A 9,948-nucleotide genomic window follows, 5' to 3' on the forward strand; every position below is an offset into this window, starting at 1 on the left:
AACTAACGATGGGTCGGATGATGGATCCGGACATAGTTTACATACATTTAAGTGAGATCCGCCTTTAAAAAAGTACATCAATATCACTTAAGTGGTCTTATCTCGAGACAGGGTTGCCAGATCTTCAATGTTTTGGACTCATTGGAAAGGTCTTTTGATAACCTAACTAACGATGGGTCGGATGATGGATCCGGACACAGTTTACATGCATTTAAGTGAGATCCGGCTTCAAAAAACTACATAAATATCACATAAGTGGTCATAACTTGAGACAGGGTTGCCAGATCTTCTATGTTTTGGACTCATTGGAAAGGTCTTTTGATAACCTAACTAACGATGGGTCGGATGATGGATCCGGACATAGTTTACATACATTTAAGTGAGATCCGGCTTCAAAAAAGTACATAAATGTCACTTAAGTGGTCATATCTCGAGACAGGGTTGCCAGATCTTCAATGTTTTGGACTCATTGGAAAGGTCTTTTGATTACCTAACCAACGATGAGTTGGATGATGGATCCGGACACAGTTTACATGCATTTAAGTGAGATCCGGCTTCAAAAAAGTACATAAATATCACATAAGTGGTCATAACTTGAGACAGGGTTGCCAGATCTTCTATGTTTTGGACTCATTGGAAAGGTCTTTTGATAACCTAACTAACGATGGGTCGGATGATGGATCCGGACATAGTTTACATACATTTAAGTGAGATCCGGCTTCAAAAAAGTACATAAATATCACTTAAGTTGTCATATCTCGAGACAGGGTTGCCAGATCTTCAATGTTTTGGACTCATTGGAAAGGTCTTTTGATTACCTAACCAACGATGGGTCGGATGATGGATCCGGACATAGTTTTCATATAGATAAGTGAGATCCGGCATCAAAATTCCAGCACCTGATTCGAAACTCTGACACTTTTTTATACGTAACTTTTGAACTACTTATCGGATCTTCAAACAATTCAATAGTGCAGTATGGGGCACCAAAATAAATCGAATGCAACTTGTTTGACTCAAATCGGATCAGCCAGTGCCGAGAAAACTTGGCAAGAATTTTGAGCACCAAGGGGAATACGCACACACATACACACACACACACAGACATTTGTTCAGTTTTCGATTCTGAGTCGATAGGTATACATGAATATAGGTCTACGAGCTGTTTTTCAAAAGTTCATTTTTCGAGCAGGATTATAGCCTTACCTCAGTGAGGAAGGCAAAAAGTAACTTTTTCAAAACTTTTTTTTCGTAAAATCGCGATAACTCGTGATGTTTATAAGCAAACCCCTTATGTCTATATATCAAAAATTTTTTATTTGTCTGCTCTACAACTTTGTAGAACATTGTTCCACTAGAAAAAACACGAAATTTTAAAATGAAAAATTTTGTTCTAAATGAAAAAATGACCCTTCTGGGTCAATGTAGATTCGAAAAGTACATTAAATTTCCCATAAAATGACGTGTTCCAAAAATGTTTACAGTCGAGTAACGGGAAATGCGAGAATTTTTAAAACTTTTTTAGTGTTTTTTTTCGATGAAAAATACGTTTTTTCGGAATTCTGAGTACGCCATCAAATCGGGCATCTAATTTTACATAAAAGTCTCTTTGACACCAAATTTCTATCTCATCACCGTGTCAGGCTGCAAATTATTGAAAAACACCTCTTTTTTCGCATGTTCAAATATGGAAGGGGTCGTACCGTCCCTCCGTCACGAGATATCAAAAAACGGACCTCGGATTCGTGATCAGGGACAAAAGTTACCCCTTAGGACAAAGTTTCACGCAAATCGAAGAGGGGTCGGAGCAACTTTTTCCGATTTCGTGTGAGTTGGTAGAGAATTACCACTATCGAAATATATGGACATTTCCGATCATTTGATTGCCATATTGTAAAAAACTAATGTTTTGAGTATATTTTCGATAGTAAATAGTTTAATGAAAATTTTGGGTATTTAAAAAAAAGATATTACTGGCGAAATTTATGAAAATATCCCGATCATCTGATACCGTACTCATATTGCAAGAAACTAAATTTTGAGTCCCGTCAAATTTGGCATTTTTGTATGACCCAATCTCTTCCCCCACCCAATGTCCAAATTTTGAGTATTTACAAAAAAAAATATTTTAATTTTCAAAAGATGAACTTCGATCTTACATATTATAATTTTTATGATTTCTAATCGTAAAGTATCATGAAATGGTCTCTACAGTATACTTTTTCACAATACAAAGCAAATAAATAAATTGACATGGCATTTGCTTATACATAAAAAAATACGTTTGAAAGTTATATTCAAAGAGTTTGTATCTGCACATTTTTGTTCAGTTTTTCAAAAAAATATTTTGCAGGTATGCTTTCCCTCATACAGTAATTTTAAATACCGTCAGAGGGAGTAACATTGGGTTTGAGGGGTAAGATTGGGTCAACGTATTTTTTTTCGGATTTTACTATTTCTCAGGTACTTCTCAATGAAACTAAATTCTGTTAAAAGTGTTTTGTATGGGACATCTTTAGATGATTTAGCTGAAAAAAATCTCGTTCCTAGAACAAATCCAGTGATTTTGGAAGCTGTCTGAAGTACGTTTTTAGCCAAAAATGACCTTTTTAATTCAACTTTTTAATATTTTTGTTGGATTTGCTCGAAAAGTACCCAAATACTGAAATCTCTACCTCAAACATTGTAGCATGTCAATACGATTCTCTCGAACAAGAAACACGGTTGGATGACTTATTTTTACCATATCTTTGTATTTGAGCATCATTTAAGTTTCATTTGACCCTCTGTCATCCACTCTAAGGAGTTAGATTGAGTAAATTTTCAAACGATTGCCATTCAAGGCAGAGTCCATCAAATTCTACCAAATTTTGGGAAATTGTTAGTAAACTATCTAAGAACAAATCTACGTTAAAGATTTTTCGATGTTTAATATTTAAATTGTTTTTTGTTATTAAGAAATTACGAGAGGTGTATCGTTTTTGACCCATAGTCACCCCCACTGGCGACAGCAAACGAATCTTTTTTTTTCGAAATCAAAATATTCTGATTCCCGTATATTTACAAACCCATTTTGTTAGAACAGCTCGCAAATGTAGTAAGTCATTTATACAAATTGACTTCTTTTGGCATAGTTCAATAGAATGTTATTTTGCGAAATCATTAAATAAAATAGGTTGAAAAACACATTGGTGTAGGTACAATAAAACGAGATCTGGAGTATACTCGAATAGTGTTATAAACTTTCCGCTGGATATTATCGACATCATTCCATGAAAAATATAAAGTGACATCAACTATTGAATGGTGTCATGAATATTTATGGCAATTATTTGATTGTTCATGTCAACACCATCCATCTGCCAGCCAGCTCAACCGGTACACAATGTTTTGCTGATTGTGACATAATTACCATAAATTGTTCGCAAATCAAACAAAACCGCTCATATCTCATTAATCAAACAATTCTTCGTTTTTCCTCCCTCTCCCCCTCTCTCTGCAGCATTCATGGAGCCGGACCGGCTGCAGAAGCGATTTCGCTCGAAGCGAAGTCCCCAAAGCGGCGGCTACTACAAATCATCGCGGGCGATCGATACCACCATCTATCCGGAGATCCTGGTGATTGTGGACTACGACGGCTACCGGTTACACGGCGGCGACAACGTCCAGGTCAAGCGGTACTTTGTCTCGTTCTGGAACGGCGTCGACCTACGCTATCGGTTGCTCAAGGGGCCGAAGATTCGCATCAGCATCGCCGGCATCATCATCTCGCGGGTGAGTCAAACGCCGTCAAACTGTGTGACAGCAGCCTGTCAATTTGCTAATTTATTGGATGGCACTTCCTTGTTTTGAGTGTTGATCAATGTGCTAAAATTGCAAGATAAGATACGCCAAATCACGATTTAGTAACACAAAAGGTGGTATTAATTCGAGAGCGATTCATCTAATTAAGCGCCATCAATGGTTGCGATTCAAGAGCTCGTATTTGCAACTGAACATTGTGTAAATATTCACATACCCATACACACAATTGATCAGAAATAACCACTCTCTTTGTGCAGGGGTTAACCCTCATGTGCGATACATGCAATCAGATAATGATAATGCCACTCAGCAGTGACCAGGCTCGATTGCCAGTAATAAGCATACATTAACATTTCTTGATTGGCATTATTGCTTGCTCCATGTGGATGGAGCTTCTTGTTGTGTGTGTATTATGAACAAGTAGTTATTATTTACTCAATCAAAATTTATGTCGGAAGACAAATTTGAGATTCATTTTCTTCAGTTTGATGGTGGTGATGCTAATTAAAGATGTTTAAAAAAATCGAATCATTACAGAGTTTAATTTTGAATTTTTGGCACTCACGAATTTAAAACATGTTCTGCCTTCCTCACTGCACAGTGGTCCGAAATCGAAATCTAGCGTGACAAAATTGATAGCGGCCACACGTTAAGATTTAGATTTTTGGTGTCTTTGGGACAAATGATCAGGGTCAATAGGGGCATCTTTTGGTATGGTGGACATTAGGGTGGTCCAAATTTTAGGGTGGTTCAGAATTTTTATTTTAGTGGTAGGGGACACAATTCTGAGCAACTTTGCTGAAGAGCACAAAGCTCTATTTTCAAAGGGGAAGTTTTAAGAGCCATTTGTGTGGTTTAGGTTACGGTGTTTATGAAAAAAGGAGTTTTTTGAATTTATCAACTCAAGCTTATGACTTAGTGAGTTGGTGTCTTCTAGATATTTGTAGAGATTATCAAAACACACATTTATCTTTCAAGAGAGCGAAAAGCGGACCTTTTAATCGAAAGTTAAAGGGGTAATTCTCCGTCATCTCACACAGCAGTTGCCCCGACCCCTCTTCGATTTGCGTGAAACTTTGTCCTAAGGGGTAACTTCTGTCCCTGATCACGAATCCGAGGTCCGTTTTTTGATATCTCGTGACGGAGGGGTGGTACGACTCCTTCCATTTTTGAACATCTAAAAAAGAGGTGTTTTCAATAATTTGCAGCCTGAAACGGTGTAGAGATAGAAATTTGGTGTCAAAGGGACTTTTATGTAAAATTAGACGCCCGATTTGATGGCGTTCTCAGAATTCCGAAAAAACGTATTTTTCATGGAAAAAAACACTACATTTTTTTTAAATTCTTCCATTTTCCGTTACTCGACTGTAAAAAATATTGGAACATGTCATTTTATGGGAAATTTAATGTACTTTTCGAATCTACAATGACCCAGAAGGGTCATTTTTTCATTTAGAACATTTGCTTATAAACATCACGAGTTATTGCGATTTTACGAAAAAAAAGTTTTGAAAATGTTGGTCGTCGTCGATCATGGCCGTTCCTCGTCACCCGCGACAGACACGGACGACGAAACAAAGAGAAACGCAAAAAGTAACTTTTTCAAAACTTTTTTTCGTAAAATCGCGATAACTCGTGATATTTATAAGCAAACCCCTTATGTCTATGTATCAAAATTATTGTAATTGTCTGCTCTACAACTTTGTACAACATTGTTACACTCTAAAAATTAACCCTGCAAAGTTAGAAAAAAACACGAAATTTTAAAATGAAAAATTTTGTTCAAAATGAAAAAAATGACCCTTCTGGATCAATGTAGATTCGAAAAGTACATTCAATTTCCCATAAAATGACATGTTCCAATATTTTTTACAGTCAAGTAACGGAAAATGGGAGAATTTTTAAAACTTTTTTAGTGTTTTTTACGATGAAAAATACGTTTTTTCGGAATTCTGAGAACGCCATCAAATCGGGCGTCTAATTTTACATAAAAGTCTCAGTGCAAATTATTGAAAAACACCTCTTTTTTCGCATGTTTCGCGATTGTCCACGATCCATACAAAAAAGTTTTTTTTTGTATGGACAATTGTCCACAAGGGGGGGGGGGGGGGGGTTGAGATTTCCAAAAAAGTGTCCATGTGGTTTGTGGATGGTCCCTAAACAAAAACTAGAGCACGCAATGTAAACAATAACAAACATGTTTTGTTTGGCTGACCATTCTGTGCATTATCCCGAAGTTTGGTTGAAGTTGGTTGCTGGAGTTTGAAACTACGAGATTAAAACTACTTTTACATGAAAAGTGCCAAAAATTTTTGGAGCTTTTTTGGTTTTCATTGAATATCTCAGGATTGAAATCGAATTTTGGGGATCTGTGAAGGTCAAAAAATGAGGCATTGTGAGCTGCACAAAATGGCGTTCTTAACTCAATTTGGCCCAAAATGCACGTATGACAAGTTAGCACGACGGCGACGAAGTGGTAATTTTGGTCCTTGATCATGAATTCGAGGTCCAATTTTCGATATCTCGTGACGGTGGGGTGGTACGACATCTTTCATTTTTCTAGATTCTAGGGCACGTTTTTCAGTGATAAATTTTACGCTTGATTTGATGACCTTCCTTAAACTTCCAAAATAGTTATTTTTCTTCAAGAAAAGTTAGAAAATATGTTTCAACTCGTTGTTATTTTCCGTTAACCAACTGTAAAAAATAGAGAGGCAAGTCATTATATGGGAAATTTATTGTACTTTTTAAATCTGCAATAATCCAGAGAGATATATTTTTCATTAAAAATTAGTTTTAGAACAAGAAAATAATTTTGAATTACTTGTTTTTTGTAACTTTGTCGGGTGACTTTTTAGAGAGTACCAATATTCTACCAAGTTGTAGAGCAGACAAAACAAAAATGTTGATGTTCAAACATAAGAGGTTTGCCTTTAGAATTTTGTTGGGTGGTTACGCGCGGTCAATTGTGTGGCATTGTGTGTGAAAAGAAAAAGAATTTTATTTCTTGTTTCATTCTGGTTAACAATCTTGCAAGCATGTGCCTCTGTACAAAATAATATCCTCAATGCCAACCACTTTGGAGCCCGTTGATTGCCGTTATCTGGATGCCCTCTCCGGCCCTGGTACTAAACTCTACTACACTTGAACGATGATACTTTTACTTTTATCGCTAGACTTGAAGCTCACCGTGCAGACCTGACCTGACCATCCAACCGGTTTTTTGGAACCTGTGATGAGCAATCAGTGAATCTGCTCCCCGGACAGGGCTCGGTTATTACTTTTGAAGGCCAACCCCGCAAATTGGCGCGCGAGCGATTCTATTATGTGGTCTTGAGGTTTATGAAAAATTATGAAATTTAACCCGCTCTTATTGGTTTGGAAGTTTGACCTTACCTTCTAATTGCCTCGCGCGAACTTTTGCTCAACCATCTGAAAAAAATGCTCCTAATTGATAGCAGCAACAAATTGAGTGTGACATTTGCCGCAAAAAGTGCGAATAAATCATAAACCTTTAACTTTTTGTCCCTCTTACGAAACACAATCGCACCTTAATAGGTGTAAATATGGAGACGCATCAGCATCATCTTCCTCGGGCTTATAAGCATTTGATGCAATAGTTCAGCGTGTCACTCAGTCAATCAACCCACGACGATGTCCGTCCGTCCGTTGATGGTAGCGCTGTGGTCAGCCTACAATGTAAGGCTCGATTGCAAACGACGACTTTGCTGCAGCAGCACCTTGCGGCTATTAAAGGGTACCCCCTCCTGTACGAGACCACCTTTACTGAATGGCTATACATTGCTAAGAGGGGACAATAAATCATGCAAGAAGATTCAAATGGCATGGGGGCAATGTTCAGACCTGGTCATGCAAGCAAAATAAGTGAGCTTCTAACTGGCTGAGTAAATTTGTCATTATGCTAAGCAATGTGAGGCATTACGAGCCGAACGAATCAATTACGTGGGGACAGGGGTGGCAATAATTTGTTTTTAAAAAAGTGTCAATTTTTCTTAAAAATCATGTTAAATCGATCATTGATCATAATGATTCCCGTTGTCCTTCTTTTGAAAACATTCCATCTGATCCTTAAGGGAGATACAATAACATCCCACGAATATGGCTCAGCAAAAATGTTTCCTCGAAAATGACTTTCAATTCAAATGCTTTTTCTCGAGTCTATCAAAAAGTTATATGAAAATCTTATTTACGGCTTTCAAGCGGCATTCTATTTCAATCTTTTCAAATTTGTTTGAAGATAATATTTGTAAAAAAAACCAATAATTCTGTTCCCATTTATTAACATGGTCTAGTCTAAGGCTAGTTCAAATTTTATTTAAGCTATTGTCCCTCAGCTCTGGTCGAGATCTCAAAACAATATTTCAAGTTACAGACATAATTTTCAAAAAAAGAAAGCGATACTTCTGAATTTTGCAATTTAAAAAAAAAAATATGCAGAATACAACTCAGAACAGTTCTTTAGTTTTTCGCAAAACAATTCCTGATTTTGATTTTGTTTTTTTACTTGTCCATCGATCCCTCATATCCAAATAAGACGAATTGCATCATGTGTTTCTTTGTACATGTTTCCATACAATTTTGAGGGCTGTTCGTAGAAAAGTGTTTTGAAAACTTTCAAAAATCTGTATCTCAAGAAGGGATTTTCTGATCGATTTGGTGTCTTCGGCAAGTTATAGGTTATGATTAGGACTGTTAAGTTCAGTAGCTACACTCTTAAACAAATTTCCCCCAATTGTTTAAATAACTTTTTATTACAAAAACTGAATTTTGACTATATTTACCCCTACGATTTTTTTTGTTTTTTTATATGTTTTAGTAGACAAAAAGTGACAATTTTGGCGAAGAATCGCTAAACCGGTTCCGTGTGCATGACGTAGGCCGATTTTCAAAAAGTTTATTTTAAAAAAAGTTAAAAATATTTTTATGTTTTTCATATTAAAAATCGTCAGTTTTTTATTTTTGCATTTTTTTAAAAAGCAAAATTTAAAAATCGGGCTTCATCATGCACACGGGATATGTCTTGAGAGTCTTCATCCCAAATTTCAGCTAATTCGGTCCGTCCCATCTCGAGATATCGTGGCACCCGTAAATCAACTCTGTGTTTAGAGAAAAACGCTCACAAAGTTTGACAGTTCGCTTTGCGTATGGCAAAATTTCAAACTTAAATCGTCTGTCACGGTATGTTTTTAGAACAAACTGATGATAAAAAATTCGGTATGTCTGGCATTTGGCACCGTGAAAGAAGGGCTCTTTCCCGACATTTTGCGGGATATACCGAAATATTTCGTCGGGGGTCTAGAGCAACTTTTTTTTTGAAGATTATTTTTCGATTTTATGGGATATTTGTTCAAAAAAGTCTCAGAAAATCGGTGCATTCATGTTGATATCACTGAAACATCTCATTAATATGCCTTGGGGATTCTAACCAACTATATTTGACCTATATTTAACCTCCACAAAAAAAATCAAACCAAATTTACCAGATTTTTAGCATTCTTTGAAATTACTCCAAAATCCAAGCTGGAAACCCCGATACGACTGAAAATAAATCTTTTCTTTGTACAATTTGCCATGAAAGTACAGCAACACATTGCCCGGTTACGAATTTGAGCATTAAACAATGCAAAACATGGATTATTTAATAAATAAGCTGTTTATTACCCAATAGGCCCCGAAAATTATTTTTTCAATCCTCTGCCACATCACACTATTACATTTTAAAACATTTTAGAATGAATCACATTGTAGAGAACAGTTTTCTGAACAAGTTCCATAAAAAAGTATCACTTTTGGTTCAATATAAGCAAAGATATGCCCAATTTCCTGAAATAAAGAGTGCCTTTCTCCAAAATTTCTTAATTTAATTACCTTTCACATGATGGGCACTGCCTACTAAGATATTTTTTATGATGATAATATTTTATTGAAACATAAAAATTATAACAAGTTTTGACGAAATTCATGAAAATTATTCTATAGCATTCATTACAAAACTCAGTACGTTCCGAGAAAACTGCGTTTCAATGTTTGACCTTGAATAAACAAAAAATAGTGCACGCAATGTAAACAATAACAAATATGTAGTGTTTGGTTGACTATTCTGTGCACTTCCTCAAAGTTTGG

The 9,948-nt window shown here is 36.1% G+C and overlaps 1 protein-coding gene across 3 annotated transcripts in view; it reads left to right on the forward strand.

Moving 5' to 3' along the window:
* Positions 1-9,948, forward strand: part of LOC6032419 (A disintegrin and metalloproteinase with thrombospondin motifs 16) — a 301,763-nt gene that overhangs the window by 215,573 nt on the left and 76,242 nt on the right. For all 3 annotated transcript variants that reach the window (XM_038251357.1, XM_038251356.1, XM_038251358.1), the window contains exon 6: positions 3,503-3,774. In XM_038251357.1, the coding sequence (XP_038107285.1) occupies positions 3,503-3,774 (272 nt within the window). The remainder of the gene's footprint in view (positions 1-3,502; positions 3,775-9,948) is intronic.

The sequence above is a fragment of the Culex quinquefasciatus genome, chromosome 2 (genome assembly GCF_015732765.1).
Source record: "Culex quinquefasciatus strain JHB chromosome 2, VPISU_Cqui_1.0_pri_paternal, whole genome shotgun sequence".
Classification (NCBI taxonomy): Eukaryota; Metazoa; Arthropoda; class Insecta; order Diptera; family Culicidae; genus Culex; species Culex quinquefasciatus.